Source organism: Heptranchias perlo, chromosome 7 (genome assembly GCF_035084215.1).
Source record: "Heptranchias perlo isolate sHepPer1 chromosome 7, sHepPer1.hap1, whole genome shotgun sequence".
Classification (NCBI taxonomy): domain Eukaryota; kingdom Metazoa; phylum Chordata; class Chondrichthyes; order Hexanchiformes; family Hexanchidae; genus Heptranchias; species Heptranchias perlo.
In genome coordinates this window covers 39768177-39791548 of record NC_090331.1, presented here as the reverse complement: position 1 = coordinate 39791548, position 23372 = coordinate 39768177, and the positions used below count along the sequence as shown (strand labels likewise).

The 23372-nt window shown below is 40.8% G+C and overlaps 1 protein-coding gene across 7 annotated transcripts in view; it reads right to left on the bottom strand.

Annotated features, from left to right (window-relative positions):
* LOC137323640 (growth factor receptor-bound protein 14-like) overlaps positions 1-23372 on the bottom strand; it is a 248495-nt gene that overhangs the window by 108434 nt on the left and 116689 nt on the right. The window contains exon 1 of one of the 7 annotated variants that reach the window (XM_067987369.1): positions 13481-13741. The exons of the other annotated variants lie outside the window; for them this stretch is intronic. Within the exon in view, the coding sequence (XP_067843470.1) occupies positions 13481-13543 (63 nt within the window). The 5' untranslated portion in view covers positions 13544-13741. Of the gene's footprint in view, positions 1-13480; positions 13742-23372 lie in introns of those variants that run through there. 7 annotated transcript variants of the gene reach the window in all.

The window sequence follows — 23372 nt, the reverse complement described above, 5'->3', positions numbered from 1 at the left end:
GTAGAACTTTTAACTGGGCCAAAACGGGGTAGAGACCTGGACAACTGGGTCCAACCTGAAAATCTGTATACCCACGACCCAGCCCACTCCCAAACTACTAGGAGGTGGTTAATTTCCTAAGTTATTATCTCACTGCACCGTGTAACTTCGGCAGAAGCTTGGATGAAACCCCTTTTACGAGCTTTAATGGGATCTCCGCCGAAGTTACGACAGCATTGAGAGAGAAGCCTGAAGAAAAATCATCCTCTTGCAGCACACTTCAAAATACGAGGAAATTCTGGAGCAAATTTATAACACATGGACAGGATTTTCCGTTTGGAGTTATGTCAACTCCCCAGCATAACTCCCACGCCTATTGGTGGGAAATTGTTCAGGAGCCTCTCCATTGGCTTTCTGCTTGTCCTGCTACTTTCAGGATTTTCCATCAGAAGTGACAGGGGCCAAAGAATCTGTCAGCCTTATTGTGGATGAAGTATTATGATGACATTCAAATAATGGGAATATGTCATCCAACATATTCCTGTCATTTAATTCTTAGCAACACTGAACACTAAGAATTCCAATGTGGTCCTGGCATCCAATATTCCTATAATGTCAGATGAAATTTAACACAGAAGTGTGAAGTGATGCATTTTGGTAGGAAGAATGAGGAGAGGCAATATAAACTAAATGGTACAATTTTAAAGGGGGTACAGGAACAGAGACCTGGGGATGTATGTACACAAATCTTTGAAGGTGGCAGGACAAGTTGAGAAGGCTGTTAAAAAAGCATATGGGATCCTTGGCTTTATAAACAAAGGCATAGAGTACAAAAGCAAGGAAGTTATGCTAAACCTTTATAAATCACTGGTTAGGCCCCAGCTGGAGTATTGTGTTCAATTCTGGGCACCACACTTTAGGAAGGATGTCAAGGACGTAGAGAGTGCAGAAGAGATTTACTAGAATGGTACCAGGGGTGCGAGACTTCAGTTACATGGATAGACTGGAGAAGTTGTGGTTGTTCTCCTTGGAGCAGAGAAGGTTAAGGGGAGATTTAAAAGAGGTGTTCACAATCATGAAGGGTTTTGATAGCATAAATAAGGATAAACTGTTTCCAGTGGCAGAAGAGTCGGTAAACAGAGGACAGACTTAAGGTAATTGGCAAAAGAACCAGAGGCGAGATGAGGAGAATTTTTTTTATGCAGCAAGTTGTTATGATCTGGAATGCACTGCCTGAAAGGGTGGTGGAAGCAGGTTCAATAATAACTTTCAAAAGGGAATTGGATAAATACTTGAAGGGGAAAAATTTGCAGGGCTATGTGGAAATGGCAGGGGAGTGGGACAAATTGGATAGCTCTTTCAAAGAGCCGGCACGGGCATGATGGGCTGAATGGCCGCCATCTGTGCTGTATCATTCGATGAATCTATGAAACACTGTTAGGGAGGGGAGCTTTAAAAATGCAAATAGTCAGATCAGCCTATGCAGTCAATTGCAGCGTATCAAAGGCGTGTTGCTGCCACCTCCCCTGCCGCCCCGATGAACCCATGGCCCACCGAAGTTGTGGTTGGATTCCACAAAAGCGGAAAATCCTGGCCTATGTATTCTATACTGGAGAAACATTTAACACTGTGGCACAGTACTGTTAAATAGCTACAATACCTATCATACAATTACATTGAATTGAATGGATAAAAGAAACAAACCTGCTCTAAAATAAAATTCTCCCAACTTCATTTACCTATGAGTGCAAAGTTTTCGTTTCCTTTTCCAAAAAGTTTAAGAATGATAGGAGCATTCCAAAGGTGTGGCATAAAGGTATTTTCCATTATATACCATCTAATGGAATCACAACACACTAATGGAATGAATGGTCCAGGATAAGGCCTCATATCCTGGAGTATTTGTCTAAGGAATACACCTAGCTATGCACTTAATTTATTTTCCAAATTTTTAATTGCAAACTTTTTTTGGAATTATTAAACAATGATTTTTTTTTAAAAAAGAGATCCCAGACTGTGATGAGGGGACAATACTCTGCATTTAGATTAGAGTTTGGTGAAAAGTTGCTGAGGTGGTGTGCCAATTATTTGCAAACAATTATGAGTGTGTCCTTTATGAAAAGGACCTCAATTGTTTAGTGGAAGAAATTGACAAAGTTTGGTTAAAATTCTGTGAAATAATTTTGTTACTGAGATAGTTTAGTGGAAGAGGGGTGTTTGGGATCAAATTTACAAAGACCAAAATATTAAAAGATGTAAACATGCTTAAAACTGATAATGAGTTTGAAACAATAAATATTCTGAATGATTACTTCCTCAAAGTATTTACAAGGGAAGACATGGAAAACAAAGCTTCTCCAAAAAAAAATCAGACCAAGGCAATATCAAGACATCGCTAAAAATGAGATGGAATTCCTAGACATGCTGAAAGGTCTTAAAATAAAACAAATAAATCCCCTGGATTAGGTGGTATTTCCATCTTTGAATCACTTCAATCAGATTTTCACCCCTGTCACAGCACAGTCACATCCTATGTGACTGTGGTGCACTATCCCTCTTCATCCTTCTCGACCCATCTGCAGCCTTTGACCCGGTTAACCACACCATCCTCCAAAACCTTTCCTCCGTTGTCCAGCGAAGTGGACCTGCCCTCGTCTGGATCCATTCTTATCTATTCAGTCATAGCCAGCAAATCTCCTGTAATGGCTTCTCTTCCCACTCCCACACTGTAACCTCTGGAGTCCCCCAAGAACCTATCCTTGGCCCCCTATTTCTCATCTCCATGTTGCCATCTGAAAACAAGTGAGGTTCCACGTTTACGTAGGCAACACTCAGCTTTACCTTACTACCACTTCTCTCGACCCCTCCACTGCCTCTGTTGTCAGGCTGCTTATCCGACATCCAGCATTGGATGGGCAGAAATTTTCTCTAATTAAACAATGGGAAGATTGAAGCCATTGTCTTCGGCCTCCATCACAAAGTCCATTCCCTAGCCATCGATTCCATTCTCTGGCCACTGTCTCAGGCTGAATCCAGACTGCTCACAACCTAGACATCCTATTTGATCTGCAGCCGAGCTTCCGACCCCATATCCTCTCCATCACCAAGACTGCCTACTTCTACCTCCATAATATTGCCCGTCTCTGCCCCTGCCCTTGCCTTAGCCCATCTGTTGCTGAAAACCTCATTCATGCTTTTGTTACCTCCGGACTAAATTATTCCAATGCTTTCTTGATCGGCCTTGCATCTTCCACGCTCCATAAACTTGAGCTCATCAAAAACTCTGTTGCCCGTGTTCTAAACTGCACCAAGTCCAGCTCAACCATCACCCCTGTGCTCGCTGATCTACATTAGCTCCTGGTCCACCAACACCTTGATTTTAAAATTCTCATCCTTGTGTTTAAATGCCTCCATGGCCTCACTCCTCTCTATTTCTGTAACCTCCTCCAGGCCTACTACCCTCCAAGAACTCTGCACTCCTGCAACTCTGGCCTCTTGTGCATTCCGGCCTTCGCCCCACCATTGGCGGCTGTGTCTTCAGCTGCCTATGCCCTAAGCTCTGGAATTCCCTCCCTAAACTTTTCCACCTCTCTTTCCTCCTTTAAGATGCTCCTTAAAACCTACCTCTTTGACCAAGCCCTGCCATGCTTTGACTCAGTGTAAATTTTATTGTCTGATTACGCTCCTGTGAAGCATCTTGGGACATTTTACTACATTAAAGGCATTATATAAATGTAAGTTGTTGTTGTATTTATCCCGGAATGTTAAGAGAAACTAGCAAAGAGATTCGTAAGGCACTGGTTCTGAGGAAGTCAATGGATACTTGAGAGCCACCAGTGGATTGGAAACAGACTAATGTGTTACCCAAATTCAACAGGGATGACAAATCAGACAAAAGCAACCACAAATCCATTAGTATTACTTCAATTCCATGTAAAATAATGTTATCAATCAGGAGTAAACTTGAGAATTGTCTGTACAATAACCACCAGTAAATTTAACTTTAGAAGGGGAAGATCCTTCCTGAATAATCTCTTTCTCTTTTGAGGAAGTGATAACCCAAGTGGACCGGGGTAAACCCCTACACAATGTTGTGTACTTGGACTTCCAAAAGGTATTTAATAAAGCTCCACACAAAAGGTTCCAAGCTATGGGGGTTCAGGGTAAAACTTGGGACTGGTTAAAAAATTAAGGGCTCGGTGTTGGAACCACTACTGTTTCTAGTCAAAGGGGGGAATTTCCTGGATGGATGAATTAAGATGGACGTCCTCATCTGTAAATATCTTGTGATTGCATGACTAGAAAACTGTAGTCTATGGAATTCAATAATTAATAAGGGAAATGGGCATGTAGAGCAGACAAGAGATTAGGAGGTCCAGCTCATTCATCAGTATTTTCAATATTTCATGTACTAACTTCCACAAGCTTGTTCTTATATTTTGTTATAAACCATACATTTTACATCGATTTCCTGCGGCTCATTGGAAACCTCAAGATTTGTGCAAAATAATAATTTGCTTAATATTTTTCATAATGACATGCTTGCAGTATAATCCTGTCTTCTACAATGTTATACATACATACCAGGTATTTTAGACAAATTAAACTTTGAGGAACAAAGGTGAAGTACACAAATGGGGCTGAATTACATGTGCAAGTTAACATATCAGTTTTTTTCTTTCCACTAAGGTTTTCAAGAACTTACTATCTTTAAACCTATAAGGCCATATTTGCAATTTGGAGTAAAATTATTTACTTTCAGTAGTTACATTTTTTGTGGTTTTTGAATTCTCTTGAAACATTTTTGTAGCAACGATTTTTTAGATATATAAAGATCACAGCACATCAAAAACGTCAATCCTAGAAAATATGAAACAGAAATGACATCTGCAACATGTCTTTGTAAAGTTTAATCTGTGATAATGCTAAGTGGTTCGAAGTCCAGTTTCATTTCCTGTCTCATATTGCTTACCCAAAAGCATACATGATAAAATACTGATGCGCACTAAAAATGTCCAAGTTGTGAAAAGTGTCTGCAGATTTTTACATTTATGTTTACAAGGATTTTATCTAGTTTCTAGAATATTAACCATAGCCAGTGACTCCAATTGTGCTTTTTGCAGCTTTTTTTCCCCTGCTGGCACAGTTTCAACACTAATATTAATTTCTATGGAGTAATGCTTCTTCTCTGAATGAATCGGCTTCTAAGTCTTAGCAAGCATAATAACCCGAATTTAACTCCCAGTGGGAATCATGCAGTTGGGGGCTGAGGCAGATGAGAAACCATCCAGCCCACTCATCTGCATGGGCCTCGTCAGTCTCCCGCCCAAACCTGGTGGGAAGCGTTAGCTGCCTGGTAGGTGGGAGCAGGATTTCAGGCAGATGGAGCCCACTGCCGGGGATCCTGCTCCTCCTGGCCCACAAGGAAACAAAAACATTAAAAAAATTACCCATCTTTCTGGGCCTCTTCTGGCCCCCGATTCACTTGCCGCCAAGTTGGCCTGTGGGGAAGCCACGATGGAATCATTGGTGCCCGATCTGTATATTTAAAGATGGACTCTGCTGCCTTCCAGCAGGTGTCCCATTCAACCATTCAAAATAGCAGTTTAAAATTGCAACCCACAGGAAGGCAGCCATTTTATCGGTCCAACCATCTGGTTTGCTGGGCAGGCAGGTTTAAAATCGGCTCTAGTACCTTGGGAAAGTCAAACAGGTTGGAAACAACGTGCAGACTACAGATTCTTGCTGATTTCTATCAACATTTTCGTCTAAAGTCAAATCATGTTGGCACATTCTCAAAAAAAAATTTCAACCCTATATGATCAGGTAGTCCTTCTACAAGATAGAGCTGAGTATCCATTTTACAGTCAAATTAACAACCCCTCCCCATGTAAAAATAACCATGATTCCCAATACTTATTCAGCCATTTAACAATGTTTTCAATGTGTAAAAAGAGCAGGCTTTGTAGAGTACTGCAAGAAAATTGTCCCTTTATTGGAAAATTACAAAATTGAAAGGTGTGAGAGAGAAACCAAAAAATTTATAGACCTGTTAGTCTAACATCTGTTATGAGGAAGTTATTGGAATCTATAATTAAGGAAAGAGTAACTGAACACTTAAAGAAATTTGAACTGATCAGAGAGAGCCAACATGGATTTGTAAAGGGTAGGTCATATCTAACGATACTAATTGAATTTTTTGAGGAAGTAGCTAAAGTAGTAGACTGGGGAATGTGTATGGATGTAGTTTATATGGACTTCCAAAAGGCATTCGATAAGGTTCCACATAAAAGACTTTTAGCTAAAATTAAAGCTTATGGAATTGAAGACAAATTATTGACCTGGTTAGGAGATTGGTTAGATGGTAGACGGCAGAGTAAGGATAATAGGTATGTACTCGAATTGGAAGGAAGTAACTAGTGGTGTCCTACAAGGATCTATGCTGGGGTCCCAACTATTGACTATATTTATTAATGACTTAGATAACACATTAGAAAACCATATATATAAGTTTGCCAATGACACAAAGATTGGTGGCATAGTAAGTAGTAAGGAGCATAACATTACAAAGAGACATTGATTGATTAAGTGAGTGGGCAAAACTGTGGCAAATGGATTTCAACGCAGGTAAGTGCGAGGTCATCCATTTTGGACCAAAATAGGATAGATCAGAGTATTTTTTAAATGGTGAAAAGATAGGAACAATGGAGGTCCAAAGAGATTAAGGGGTCCATGTACACAGATCATTAAAATGTAGTAGTCAGGTACAAAAAATAATCAAAAGGCTAATGGAATGTTAGCCTTTATAACTAGAGGGCTAGAATATAAACAGGAGGAAGTTTTGCTACAGCTATACAAAGTTCTGGCGAGACCACATCTGGAATATTATGTACAGTTCTGCTCACCGATGCTCAGTTTGGGTTCCGCCAGGACCACTCGGCTCCAGGCCTCATTACAGCCTTGCTCCAAACATGGACAAAACAGCTGAATTCCAGAGGTGAGGTGAGAGTGACTGCCTTTGACATCAAGGCAGCATTTGACCAAGTGTGGCACCATGGAGTACAAGTAAAATTGACGTCAATGGGAATAAGGGGGAAAACTCTCCAGTGGCTGGAATCATACCTAGCATAAGGAAGATGGTATTGGTTGTTGGAGGCCAATCATCTCAGCCCCAGGACATTGCTGCAGGAGATCCTCAGGGCAGTGTCCTAGGCCCAACCATCTTCAGCTGCTTCATCAATGACCTTCCCTCTATCATAAGGTCTGAAATGGGAATGTTCGCTGATGATTGCACAGTGTTCAGTTCCATTCGCAATGCCTCAAATAATGAAGCAGTCCGAGCCCGAATGCAGCAAGACCTGGACAACATCCAGGATTTGGCTGATAAGTGGCAAGTAACATTCACGCCAGACAAGTGCCAGGCAATGACCATCTCCAACAAGAGAGAGTCTAACCATCTCCCCATGACATTCAACGACATTACCATCGCCAAATCCCCCACCATCAACATCCTGGGGGGTCACCATTGACCAGAAACTTAACTGGACCAGCCATATAAATACAGTGGCTACAAGAGCAGGTCAGAGGCTGGGTATTCTGCAGCAAGTGACTCACCTCCTGACTCCCCAAAGCCTTTCCACCATCTACAAGGCACAAGTCAGGAGTGTGCTGGAATACTCTCCACTTGCCTGGATGAGTGCAGCTCCAACAACACTCAAGAAGCTCGACACCATCCAAGATAAAGCAGCCCGCTTTATTGGCACCCCATCCACCACCCTAAACATTCACTCCCTTCACCACCAGCGCACTGTGGCTGCAGTGTGTACCATCCACAGAATGCACTGCAGCAACTCGCCAAGGCTTCTTCGACAGCTCCTCCCAAACCCGCGACCTCTACCACCTAGAAGGACAAGAGCAGCAGGTACATGGGAACAACACCACCTGCACGTTCCCCTCCAAGTCACACACCATCCCGACTTGGAAATATATCGCCGTTCGTTCATCGTCGCTGGGTCAAAATCCTGGAACTCCCTCCCGAACAGCACTGTGGGAGAACAGTCACCACCGGACTGCAGCGGTTCAAGAAGGCGGCTCACCACCACCTTCTCAAGGGCAATTAGGGATGGGCAATAAATGCCGGCCTCGCCAGTGACGCCCACATTCCATGAACAAATAATTTTTAAAAATCAGAGCCAGGCCATTCAGGAGAGTCGTTAGGAATCACCTCTTCATGCAAAGGGTGATAGAAGTGCGGATCATTCTCCCACACAAAGCAGTAGATGCTAGCTCAATTACTAATTTTAAATCTGAAATCAATAGATTTTTGCTAGTTAGGGGTACTAAGGGATATGGAACCAAGGCTGGTGGGTGGAGTTAGGATACAGATCAGCCATGATCTCACTGAGTGGCAGAACAGGCTCAAGGAGCTAAATGGCCTACTCCTATTCCTATGTTCCTATTATAATTTAATATTCAGAGCCTTACTGCAAGGCAACTGCTAAGCATTGATGGAAGAATTTCAAATAGTCTTGCAAATACTTCTACTGACCTTTGCACAAAGACATCTAATTATCAAGACATCGATCACAAATATGTTTGGCAGTAAAATGAAACTTACAGACTTGATGATATTTGAACTCCTCCCTCCTATTTATTTTGCACTGAATGTCACTCCCAGAGCTACCAACTATTAAAAATTAAACTTGTAGTTGGTTGTAGGATGAGAAGAAAAGCTCTATTACAGAACAAAGCCAATTTTATGCAAATTTCATATCTAGGGTGTAAGGTGGTCTAAAGAAATCACAATATTTATGGGTATGCCATATATAGGAATAAGTGGTCCAAACAATTCTTTAAAAATGTACCAATTTCTATTTGAAATCCATTCCCTCCCTTTAGGAAAACTGCTTCATGTCTAAAACGAGACAATTTTTCAATTTTGCTCTTTTGCATGTATATGCAAGCCCAGATTTTCCAATTAGGCACAATTCTGACCAGAAGTAGGATATGCCATTGAACCCCTGCCCAGATCAAACAAGACAAAATAAGCCAACCTTTTTACAATGGCCTCCCCCTCACTTTTGTTGAAGTGCTTCAGCTGCTTATAATCAATGCTCATGAGGTGGCACGATGCCCTTCACACCCCCAGCTTTCACGCTCAAATTATTTTTTCACTCACATCCTTTCACATCAGAAAAATACTTGCATCTTACTGTCTGTTACACATGTGAAATCGCACCTATTATGGCTGCATGCTAAGAACTGTGTATTACTGCATGTCATGGTAAACAAAGATAACTTGACCTTTTTCAAGGACAAGACTGCCCACAACAGCCTGGAGAGAGGACCCACAAATTTTCACCCTTTGACTCACTGAGAAGGAAGCAAGCACTTCAAATCCTGGGGACCAAGGCCATAGAGGGAGTGGAAGAACAAGAACTAGGACAGATGGTAGCTTCAAGTTATGACAACATTCTGCTTCTTTTCCTTCTCGTTCTATTGTACCTCACATTAAGGCCAATTTTCGTGCCCCAATATCAGGTGCAGACAAGTGATACTGAATTGCGAAATCTGACAGTAGGGCATCCTGCTGGATTGACGTGGAATCTTAGCCCCATTTTCTAATTGGGCCTGGGGCAGGCCTGAGATTCTCCCATCTAAAGCAGGTGAGGACATCATTCATGTATGCAGAAGGGGGGCAGGGTTGATGCTAGATACTAAATGCTCACCATGCCCAGGAAACCTGGCAGGAAAGGGGACATACAAATGGACTCAGGTGGGAGGAGCTTTAAAATGCACACAGATGTGCAATGTGAGTGTTTCCTAGCCTTTTCTAGACCTTTCTTTGGCAGGTTTATTTTTCATAAACCTTTGTGCCAGTTATTATTTATTTTTCTAGCTTTTGACAGTCTTGGTGACCAATTACATACAATCATAAGGTAGGGCTTCACTGATCTTACTGGTATCATTAGGTCCGCTTTTCCACAGATCAATAGTCATGCTGAGCCAGTGCCTAATAATGCATTGCAGAAATATGCCGTGGAGACTTATTTTCACCACCATTTCTAGTCAATAGGTTCTTGAATTGACTAGATATAGTACTCAAACAAAGGTCTCCTGTATGAGTGCCATGAATGTCTCTTGTAGCCAGCCTCCAGGATCTTTGTGATGAAGCATCTTAGTAATGCAAAGTTATGCAGCTTTCAGCATTGAACCATGATCCTAGAAGGACTATGTTGTCGGGGCAATAATAAATCCAAACTCTAAAACAAAAAATTAATTCTATCTACTGACTAATAGTTACTAAGGAGTAAAACAGCTAGAAAAACTAGGCTCTGAAAATATAGCAAGTAACATTTATTTATCAACAGATATCTCTAATTATTCAGGTGTTTACCAAGCTCGCTTAAAGGATCATCACAACATTTAGGAGTAGATTTTCCACAACACTACTGCTGAACTCAGCAGACAGGCCTGTGAAATCCTCCTCCATCATCCTGGAGTACACCACCAATTCTGGGCTTTCTGGCTGAAAATGACATTGGACGTTGCAAACATCTAGCCACATATTTATTCATATTAGATGTTAATGATGGGAAAACACCATCCAACAGATTTCTTGGCATTACCATCTTAACAACGCTGGCCAGCAGGTGATGTTCAGCATTGCTAAGGTGACGGGGTGGGGGGTGTTAAAATGAAAGGACCACCATGCCTATTGCAACCAACTGCAGGGTGGCTGATTTCACGAGGCAAGGCAGAAGATTCTGAAAAAAAAGTGTTTCCTTCTTCACCTGAGGCCTCACGCCATGCTACATAGTAGCAGACAGCACAGTCATTTTCCTCTCCTTCTCCTCCCCCCACCCCTAACCTGAGGTTTGAGACTCAGCAGCAGTGCAAAGACCAGCCAACACGTAAATGAGTCTGACCACAAAAGCACCACCGGGACAAGCATGCACAAAGTCCATCGCACCACCAATTCAGCGGGATTCCCATCACATCAGAAAATCCAGCCCATAGCCTCTATAATTGTTGATCATTCATGAGTCACATTAATGATCGATTTGTAATTAAGATTACATAGAATGTGCAGCACAGAAACAGGCCATTCAGCCAAACAGGTCCATGCCAGTGTTTATGCTCCACACGTGCCTCCTCCCTCCCTGCTTCATCTAACCCAACAGCATATCCTTCTATTCCTTTCTCCCTCGTGTACTTATCTAGCTTCCCTTTAAATGCATCTATGCTAGTTGCCTCTCACACTCCTTGTGGTAATTAGTTCCACATTCTAACCAATCTTTGGGTAAAATTGTTTCTCCTGAATTCCCTATTGGATTTATTGGCCATAAATCTTATATTTATGGCCCCTAGTTCTGGTCTCCCCCGCAAGTGGAAACATCTTCTCTACACCTACCCTATCCAACCCTTTCATAATCTTAAAGATCTTTATCAGATCACCCTTCAGCCTTCTCTTCTCTAGAGAAAAGAGCCCCAGCCTGTTCAATCTTTCCTGATAAGTAAGTATATCCTCTCAGTTCTGGTATCATCCTAGAAAATCATTTTGCACCTTCTCCATTGCCTCTATATTCTTTTTATAATATGGAGACAAGAACTGTTCACTGTACTCCAAGTGTGGTCTAACCCAGGTTCTATACAAGTTTAACATAACTTCTCTGCTTTTCAATTCTATCCCTCTAGAAATGAACCAGTGATTTGTGTATCTGTACTCCCAGATCCCTCTGCTCCTCTACCCCATTTAGACTCTTATCATCCAAGCAGTATGTGGCCCACTTATTCTTCCTACCAAAATGTAATACCTCACACTTATCTATATTGGAATTCATTTGCCAATTACATGCCACTCTGCAAGTTTATTAATGTCTTCCTGTATTTTGACGCAGTCCTTCTTGGTATTAACTGTACCCCCCAATTTGGTGTCGTCCACAAATTTTGAAATTGTATTTCCCATTCCCGAGTCCAAATCATTTATGTAAATAGTGAACAACTGTGGTTCCAGCGCCAATCCTTGTGGAATACCACTTCCCACCTTTTGCCAGTCTGAGTAGCTACCCTTAACCCCTACTCTCTGATTTCTGTTTTGTAGCCAGCTTGCTATCCATTCTGCAGCCTGTCCCCTGACTCCACATGCTTTTGACCTTAGCCATGAGTCTACAACGTGGTACCTTATCAAAGGCCTTTTGAAAATCAAAATATATTACATCTAATGCATTACCTTTGTCTACCCTTTCTGTTACTTCTTCAAATAATTCAATAAGGTTGGTCAAGCATGACCTTCCCTTTTGAATTCCGTGCTGGCTATTCTTTATTATATTTTCAGTTTCTAGATGTTTTTCTATTACATCTTTGAGTAAGGATTCTATTATCTTTCCGACCACAGATGTTAAGCTAATTGGTCTATAGTTCCCTGGACTGGTTCTATCTCCCTTTTTAAATATAGGAATCACATTAGCTCTCCACCAGTCCTCTGGCACTATTCCCTATTCTAATGAATTTTTATATATATGTACTTGTGCCTCTGCTATCTCTTCCCTAAATTCTTTTAATATGCGTGGATGCAAACCATCCGGACCAGGGGTTTTATCCTCTCTAAGTTTGATTAGTTTATCAATTATCTCCCCCCTTTATGCCCACCATATTAGTCTCCCTGGTAAATACTGAGGCAAGTAATTATTTAATATTTCTGCCATTTCACTGTCATTACCTGTGAGTTTATCTTGAGAATCCCTTAGTGGCCCTATCCCTAGCCTGGTTTTTCCTTTGTTATTTATGTGCCTGTAAAATATTTTACTACTTCTTTTTATATTCCTTGATAATTTAATTTCGTAGTTTGTATTTGCCTTCCTAATTTTTTTTTTAAAACTTCTTTCCTAACCTTTTTGTATTCCCTATTGTCATCCTCTCCTTTGTCTATGCACTTAGTGCGTGCCTTTTTCTTTAGTTTCAATTTTGCCCTTATTTCTTTATTCATCCACGGTGTATCAATGCTGGTTAGTTTGTTCTTGCTTTTTATTGGGATATATTTCTCCTGGACTTTATTGATCACTGTTTTAAATGTTTCCCACTGCTGTTCTATTTCTTTGCTTGTCAGTAAATTTTTCCAGTTTATTTTCCCTAGTTTCATTCTCATCCCCTGAAAATCAGCTTTATTCCAATTTATGATGAAATTCAACACTAAACATTTTAATGGTCATCTAGTATTTGCACCAAAATAGGTACATTAGTTGGTGCTATTTCCTCCTTATTGAGTTACAACATAGATTTATAAAAAATGAAACCATTGAACATACAAGATTCATTATAAACTATTGCAAGAATATAATCAATGTGAAATGTTCACAAACTGAAAAGTCCTTCAGTCTTTAAACAGTTAAAAAGGGCTGGTTCAGTGGAGTTTAAAGAGAATTCCCTATTTAAGCGTTAGACTTGCAAAGAATTAGTTTAGAAAGAAGAAATTGAACAATGTTACCAAAAGCTATCTTACCCGTTTCTGCAATACAAGTGGAGTGATTGCAGGCAATGTCACTCGTCGTACATACAAGCTCATGTCTGTTCTTCAAAAAGCGTAACCATTAAGCAACCATGAAAGACCAATTTGTTACGTGGTTGATGGAAACTCTTGACAAAATTCCTTGCAGACTCAATACACTGTACACAAAATTCCTTTGTCATTGCATAGAGGCTGCTATCAAAGCACAATACTGAGTTAAAGGATCAACAAATGTCACCCAGCCTATGTGAATCCTATACTACCCAAACTAATTAAAAGAGACGTGATCATAGGACAGGACAAATCAGCAACCAATCACAGTCACTACAAAGCTCCTCCTTTGCCCTTGAAAGCAAATTCTAACTCTTTTTGTTTATGATTTTAAAGCAACAAGGACATAACAAGATTTCCTGACTGCTAAAATAAGAGCACAATTTTAAATCTGTTGCTGGTCAAGAAATTCTAGTTTTAGTCTTCTCAAATCCAGTATTAAAGCTGGTTAGGCACCACATATTTGTAATAGTTTAAAATCTGAAAACTTCCTTTTCAGTATTAGCAATTGTTTGAGTATATTACACTGAGAATATTCTCCGGTTTATATATTACAAAACTCCATGCAGAGTTCTTTCTGTCAAAAGTGCTTAAATGTTCAAGAATTTTCTAACCCAAAACATTTCTTGGCATTTCCATTTTTTTTAAGCAGAAATTATAAGCACAAGAAAGATTAAAGATGGCTGAATAATGTCCACACATTTTATAACTGCCTGCAATTTTCATGATGATTATATTATTACTGCCTGTCAGCAACAGCTGGGACTTGGCAACTGGAAAGTTAAGTGGCCCCAACTAGCACCTTATCTTTTAGATTGGCAAAACATTTTGGGCATTATGGAGAAAGGAAAAGAGCGCTTTTAATCCCCATAAAAGAAATGGATATTTCACACTAATTTTTAATTATGTATTGTGCATTATTAGTAATGTTTATGGACAATAATGTAACATTTAAAAGTACAGGAGGTAAAATACATTACTCACTAAAGATATAGCAGTTTTCGTTTCTTCAAATAAAGGTCCCCCTACGTACGTTAGGGACACTGCTAGAAGCAGCAGCATTGTGACTCCCCAAATGTTTCATGAAAGTTGGCACCTAATGTTTAGGTTGCTAAGTTACTATGCATAACATAGCCAATATGAAACCACTGACATAGTGAAGTAAAATTACGATGGCAAAGGTTTACAGTATAGGAAGAGGGCTCTGTGCTTCTGGAACTTAGGAGCTCAGTGACAAAACGTTTAGATGGACAGATGCAACTTAACTCCCATTTAACTTAATCAACCAAAGGAGCTAGCCCATAATAAGTGACGTGGAATTTTCATTAATGCAATACCTGAATACCGAGTGAGTAGCTGAATCACGCAGACCAGGAAGGTCTCAGATTCGATTTCAGTTCTTTACTGACTTAGCTGATGTCAGTGAGGAAGTGGTGGAGATGCAACAATTGGCCTCAATACCCCCAAATGTAGGACGGGAAAATTATGTCAGAGTTCCTGCCCCTATAAATATCCAGCAACCATTACTGAAAGTGTGCAATAATGATCAGATGTGAACTTGATCAGCCTCAGCTACAATGTCCCCTGCAGTCAAATTGCCTATAGACACTCACCATCAAAGTTCGCACATGAATAACAAGCCTCTTGGACAAGCTAGCACCCATGGAATTGTACCTGAGAAAGAGGGTCACACCTTCAGGAGAGGAAAAGAAGGGAGAAAAACTGAGTTTAAAAAAAGATACCTATTAGAATAAATATGGATAACCTGTAAATATCCCTGATCACATTATTTCCTTTGGAAACTACATTTTTAATTCTTAAAGAAAAATAGAATAGTTTGACAAATTTTTTCATATTTATAACTAACCAAATTGAACAGGTTAGCCCCTGTATACATTTTCACAATTCTATAATTCTAAGAAACAATTTTACAAATGTGTGTCGCTGGCACAATGCCTTGCCCACCAGGAGTGCATACTGGGAAATTGTAAATGTGCTTCTCATGATTTTTTTTGTCCATTAAAATCATGGAAAGCACACCTACAATTTTTTTTTTAAAATATGTGGCCTGGCAGGTGAGGCTCACCACAGGAACACAGATTTGGTAAATTGACCCTTATGAGTATAATAACCAGCTAGCGGGATTCTAATCCAACATAATTTTCTCTTCAAAATCAATGTAATAAAAACAGGAATACTTTTCAAAGTAAAACCCTAAAAAAGTCAATCTTGTGAGTAATGTCATCATAACAATAAACACGCCACAGTCAACAAGAGCATATTGTTCCAGAATTGGTTTAAAGATGCACTTAATGTTCTACCAGGAGTTGTGTGCCCACTGAAGAGAACATCTCCTAGCTCAACAGTGAGTTCCAGACATTCTTTCACTTGTGTGAAGCACTTATGCCTGTTGTGATCATGAGTTATGAATCTGTCACATGAATGAATGTACTTTAATAGTTCACCAACACTAATGTGTTTTATTTCATTGGATTCATTATCCACTCCTCTGTTTATAATTCTGTTCTAATATAGCTAGCATGGTACTGTTCCAAAACTAATGCTGTACTTTTAAAAATTTATGCACAAGTAGACTTCTCATTTTTTTTTTGTAAACATAATTAGAAACAAATCTATGCAAAATCTAGTCCCCACAGAGATTAAACCTATGATCTGACAAATATTTTGGAGTACAAGAAATCTGAACCAGGCTGGAGTAAAGCATGATGTAATATCTCTATGGAGAACATATTCTTCAGTTTATACAAGATCAGAAAACGTGGAACAAGAACAGATCAAACATCAAACCTGGGACCTTTTTAGTCTGTGTGGCTCAACTACTCATTGTATAAAATTGCTGAGCCATTGGGGAAGCCTAGTTATTCTTATCTATTGCATTAATGAAAATGTTGCTTCAATTACTATGGGTCAACTTCTATGGTTATGTTCTTATTATGGTTATAGTTATATTCTTATGTTGATCCAAGTAAATGGGACCCAACATACAGTTGTCTCTTTAAAGCTCCATTCTCCATAGATCAGATACAATTTACCTCAACATGGACTCTGGTCCATTTATTTAATCTGAGGAGAGTCTTACACTATTTCTTCTTCAGCCTCAATGGTAATCAAGCAAAACTGTAGAATATTTATCCATCTCCATCACTCAATCAGGGCTGATTGCTTTTCAAAGATGAAAATTCCTTGGTCCCAGCAGCACAAGAACTACAGTATCATGCTTTGAGTATTTCATTATTTCAGTCCATAATTATCCTTATGACCTATTTCTCCTCTTGTTTGAAAGAGTTAATTAACACAGCATTAACTGATTTTTTTTTTTTGAGAGTCTGTTCTACAGCTCCAAAACCCCATGAGAATACAAGCATTTTCACATCGTTAGTCTCTTTTGAAGCGAGTTAACTTTAAAATTTAGTTACAGTATCTACATAGCTGTTGTCATTTAATCAATCTGGATCATCTCATAAGAACATAGGAACTTTTAGGAACAGGAAAAAGCCATTAGGCCAATAAATCCAGTCCTTTCCCGTAGCCCACGAATAGGGCTATCAATTTGTCAAAGTAAATTTTTGAGGAAATCATGGATTAGTCGTGGAAAAAATGTCAATGTCATGGAAATAATAAAAATACACAATTATTTGGCTTTGTGTTACCTTATTTGCTTATATTTTTATACAAACAGAAACAGAGACACTTGTGTGGCTTGTGTCCCTTGGTCTCCAGGGTTGATCTGCATTTGCTCGGTTTATGGGAGTCGGGATATTATGTAGCACTTTTAGAGCTGTTTTAGCTGAATGATTTGCTACTGGTGGTCAAATTTAGCAGTATTATGGATTCCTAAAGCAAATCCTGACTGGAGGGAAAGAGGAGCACTGTTGGAAGCAGGATGCTAGCCATCTGCTGTCCTACTGAGTGAGACAGCAGCATTGTTTGTTTATTTTATTGATCACCAGCAGATCAGCTGTTTCAGCTGTGGTTTTTCAAGAAGTGAGCACTTTTCATTTATAGCTCACTTCATTCAACTGTGTCCCTTTGTTGGGAGTGGGATGTAGGGAGGATTGCCTACATTGTGGCATTGGGCAGAGAGCCAGAAGGTCAGCTGGAAACTTAAGTGTGCCCTCTGCTGCATTTGAGGAGAGTATTTTTTTGAAAGCTGCACACATTCATCTGTAATTTTTTTTTTAAAAGTTCAGGTGCTTTTTCAGTTTTAATTTTTTGGTTCAAAAATCGAGAATTCGGGGGAAAATTGGAGCCAAAAAACCAGGGTAAATTCAGGGAAAATCAGTAAAATCAGCTTTTATTTGGAACATCACTAAAGCACAAGACGACAACCAAGATATCAACAAAAAGGTACAGTTAAGCTAAATGACAACACACACAATGATTTTTTTAAAAAGTGCCCTGCCACGTCAGGTTTTGGGTAGGTCTACCTTCAAGGTCGAAATCCTGAGTTTTCGTAGTAAACAATAAATATTGAATGAAAGAGTCTGAATGTTTTATATCGCTTTTATTTCATATTCGTTTTTACTGAACGCAAGTTCTAAAACAGACCTTAAATTATTTGGATAATTTTTAATACAGATTGAGATAACCAGTAAATTGGCAGCTCTGCAACAACTAGCTAATGAGGAAACAGTTAGACAAAGTCCAGAGCTGGTGGCTGTGTTTCCCTGGAGGATAATCAGTGTTTAACTTCAACACAACTTCCTACAATATTTGAGGTGGTGATTGGTGAAAAATTGAATGAACTTACCTAAAGTCTTGACTCAAAAGATATTACTAATATGACATGCACGCATATTTCAGGACCCATAAAGATGGAGAATTTGGGTTTTTGCAGATGAAAATCAGAAGGGAATCAGTTTTTAACTTTTCCACTAACGTGAAAAATTTTATAATTTATTGGTGGAAATCAGTGATTGTCAGTAATTCTGAGTCAGAATATCGAGGGTTCAAGTTACACTCCTGAGACTAAAGTTCAATCTAGGTTGACATTTCAGTGCAGTATTGAGGGAGTGCTGCACCATCAAAGGTGCCGTCTTTCAGATGAGACATTAAATCAAGTCCCCGTGTGCCTGAACAGGTGGATGTAAACGATCCCATGGCACGATTCAAAGAGCAGGGGAGTTCTCCCAATGTGCTTATCAATATTTATCACTGAACCAACATCACAAAATCAGATTATGTGGTCATTTATCTCATTGCTGTTTGTGGGACCTTGCTGTATGCAAATTGACTGCCATGTTTCCCTAAATTGCAACACTAACTACATTTATACTTCATAGGTTTTGAAGGCTGTGAAGTGCTTTGGGATGTCCTGTGAATGCACAAAGTGCTATATAGATGCAAGTCCTTTCTTCTTTTAGAAAAAAAAGTCCATTGTTCTCCCTCAAACTTTGTTTGTTCAATTCTACTAAAATCATCGTAATTCTAAGATATGGAATCATCTTTCTTGTTCTTCTCTGTGTTTGTTGTTCTTCACTGAAGCGCCTCCAAAGTATCAGTATCAGCAGAAGTGGGGGTGTCATAGTGGCAGAAGTGGGCTATATACTGCAGAGGTTGAAATAGGCAATTTTGGTTGTTGCTGCAGGATGGGTTTGAAGCTCAGTTCAAGGTCAAACCTGAGGTGGATGGCTTCAGTCTTTCCATGTTAAACAGCAGATAGCTCTTACTCATCCACAACTTGATGTTGGACAAGCTCTACCTAACAGCACTGGGGGAGAACCTTCACCACACGGACTGCAGCAGCTCAAGAAGGCGGCTCACCACCATCTTCTCAAGGGCAATTAAGGATGGGCAATAAATGCTGGCCTCGCCGGAGACGCCGACATCCCATGAGCGAATTTAAAAAAAGTTGGACTGCACAGTGATGGCTGTACAGTGAAGGGACAGCATATATAGGAGGAAAAGAAGGAAGGCCAGGAACGGCTATGAGGTAACCATGCTGGGGGGTGTGCTAGACCACAGAGGAGGGACGATAGAGGATGGAATGGTCAACGGTGTTGAACACTACAAAGAGGTCAGAATAAACATAGTCAATAAATATTATTGCTGTTATCATTTTCAATTACACATATGCATAGTACTAACAATTAAATGAAATCTAAGCAAAAGTCATTAACATACAAACAAAATGTAAAATATATTCCCTTCACTGTAAATAATTCATTTCTTATCTCTAATATGTTTTCAAGTTAACTCAAAGGGGTGAATTTTAACCCCCCAGGACGGGCGGGAGAGGGGCTGGGTTAAAATTTAAAAATCGGAAACTGACCCCAACCCGGCTCCAACTTCCGGTTTTAATGGAAAGCATACCAGAAATAGTGGGGTCCCAAGGGGCAAATGAGAGTGAGGAACTTAAAGTAGTTATCAGTAGAGAAAAAGTACTTGAGAAACTAATGGGACTAAAAGCCGATAAATCCCATAAAGCCAATTATATGGGTATGAGGGGCGAGTTGGCTAAGGTAGATTGGGAAACTAAATTAAAGGGTATGACGGTTGAAAAGCAATGGCAAACAAATATACATTCCATTGAGAAATAAAAACTCCACGGGAAAAGTGATCCACTCAAGGTTTAGATTAAAAGAGGCCTATAATGTTGCCAACAGTAGTAAGCCTGAGGATTGGGAGAGTTTTAGAAACCAGCAAAGGACAGCCAAAAAATTGATTAAAAGGGAGAAAATAGAATATGAATGTAAACTAGCAAGAAATATAAAAATGGATTGTAAGAGCTTCTACAAGTATATAAAAAGGAAGAGAGTAGCAAAAGTAAATGTTGGTCCCCTAGAGGCTGAGACAGGAGGAATTATAATGGGGAATTAGGAAATGGCAGATGCGTTAAACAAATATTTTGTCACAGTAGAAGACACAAAAAGCATACCAGAAATAATGGGGAACCAAGGGGCTAATGAAAGTGAGGAACTTAAAGTAATTATTATCAGTAGAGAAAAAGTACTAGAGAAATTCAAGGGACTAAATGCTGATAAATCCCCTGGACCTGATGGCCTACATTTGAGGGTTCTAAAAGAGGTGGCTGCTGAAATATTGGATGCATTGGTTATGATCTTCCAAAATTCCCTAGATTCTAGAACAGTCCCAGCGGATTGGAAGGTAGCAAACGTAACCCCGCTATTCAAGAAAGGAGGGAGAGAGAAAACAGGGAACTACAGGCCAGTTAGCCTGACATCAATCGTCGGGAAAATGCTGGAATCCATTATTAAGGAAGTCGTAACAGGGCACCTAGAACATCATATTATGATTAGGCAGAGTCAACATGGTTTTATGAAAGGGAAATTGTGTTTGACAAATTTATTAGAGTTTTTTGAGAGTGTAACTAGCAGGGTAGATAAGGGAAACCAGTGGGTGTAGTATATTTGGATTTCAATAGGCATTCGATAAGGGGGCCACATAAAAGGTTGTTACATAAGGTAAGGGCTCATGGGGTTGCGGGTAACATATTAGCATGGATAGAGGATTGGTTAACGGACAGAAAACAGAGAGTCGGGATAAACGGGTCATTTTCAGGTTGTCAGGCTATAACTAGTGGGGTACCGCAAGGATTGGTGCTTGGGCCTCAGCTATTTACAATCTATATTAATTAATTGAATGAAGGGACCGAGTGTAGTACATCCAAGTTTGCTGACGATGCAAAGCTAGGTGGGAAAGTAAGCTGTGAGGAGGACACAAAGAGTCTGCAAAAAAGATACAGACAGGTTAAATGAGTGGGCAAGAAGGTGGCAGATGGAATATAATGTGGGGAAATGTGAGGTTATTCACTTTGGTAGGACGAATAGAAAAACAATATTTTTTCAATGGTGAGAAACTATTAAATGTTGGTATCCAGAGAGACTTGGGTGTCCTGCTACAAGAAACACAAAAAGTTGGCATGCAGGTACAGCAAGCATGTTGGCCTTTATTGCAAGGGGGTTGGAGCACAAGAGTAAGAAAGTCTTACTACAATTGTACAGGGCTTTGCTGAGACCTCACCTGGAGTACTGTTCACAGTTTTAGTCTCCTTATCGAAGGACGGGTATACTTGCCTTAGTGGTGGTGAATGAAGGTTCACTGGATTAATTCCTGGGACGAGAGGGTTGTCTTATGAGGAGAGGTTGAGTCGACTGGGCCTATACTCTCTGGAGTTTAGAAGAATGAGAGGTGATCTCATTGAAACATAAGATTCTGAGGGGGCTTGACAGGGTAGAGGCTGAGAGGTTGTTTCCCCTGGCTGAAGAGTTTTGAACTAGAGGGCATAGTCGCAGGATAAGGGGTCGGCCATTTAAGACTGAGATGAGGAGGAATTTCTTCACTCAGAGGGTTGTTAAACTTTGGAATTCTCTACCCCAGAGGGCTGAGTCGTTGAGTATATTCAAGGATGAGATAGATAAATTTTTGGACTCCAAGGGAAATGGGGATCTGGCGGGAAAGCGGAGTTGAGGTTGAAGATCAAACTTGATCTGATTGAATGGCGGAGCAAGCTCAAGGGGTCGTATGGCCTACTCCTGCTCCTATTTCTTATGGAGGCGGATTGGGGTGGGGGCAGGCAGCGAACCTGCTCTTGAGGCGGATCCGTAATTTAAATATTTAAATGAGGCTGCGTGCCTCAAATTTTAGTAGAGTTTTAGCTTTAATACCTGCGGGCTGGGTTTCCCAGGGTTCGGGAAACCCGGCATCTAAAGGGAGACAAGTACGGCCGGATCCAGGAGGTAAGTGCCTTTCCAGCACTGCCTGTGGGCCAGGAGGAGCAGGCATTACTCCCCCCAATCCTGCAGGCTAACCTGTTTCCCACCCCAAGATCAGACCTCACCCCCCGCTACCCACCCGCCAGCCCCGCTGCAATCCGATCTCTCCCCCGGTCTTTCCAAATCCCCCCGCTATCCGGTCTCCCCCCACTCTCCCAGCCTCCGAACCCCGATCCCCCCGCCGCCTCTGGTCCCCAACCCCCACCCACCGCCCCCACCCAGGCCTCTGTTCATAATTTTGAATACCTCTATCAAATCTCCCCTTAACCTTCTCTGTTCTAAGGACAACACCAGCTTCTCCAATCTCTCCACATAACTGAAGTTCCTCATCCCTGGTACCATTCTAGTAAATTTTTTCTGCATCCTCTGTAAGGCCTTGACAACCTTCCTAAAGTGTGGTGCCCAGAATTGAACACAATGCTCCATTTGGGGCCTAACCATTGTTTTATAAAGATTCAGCATAACTTCCTCGCTATGCCTCTATTAATAAAGCCCATGATCCTCTTATACCAGGTCAGAGGCTGGGTATTCAGTGGCGAGTGACTCACCTCCTGACTCCCCAAAGCCTTTCCACCATCTACAAGGCACAGGTCAGGAGTGTGATGGAATACTCTCCACTTGCCTGGATGAGTGCAGCTCCAACAACACTAGAAGCTCAACACCATCCAGGACAAAGCAGCCCGCTTGATTGGCACCCCATCCACCACCTGCGCACGGTGGCTGCAGTGTGTACCATCCACAGAATGCACTGTGGCAACTCGCCAAGGCTTCTTCGACAGTACCTCTCAAACCCGCGACCTTTATCACCTAGAAGGACAAGGGCAGCAGGCACATGAGAACAACACCACCTGCACGTTCCCCTCCAAGTCACACACCATCCCGACTTGGAAATATATCGCCGTTCCTTCATCGTCGCTGGGTCAAAATCCTGGAACTCCCTACCTAACAGCACTGTGGAAGAACCTTCACCACATGGACTGCAGCGGTTCAAGGCAGCGGCTCATCACCACCTTCTCAAGGGCAATTAGGGATGGGCAATAAATGCTGGCCATGCCAGCGATGCCCACATCCCATGAACG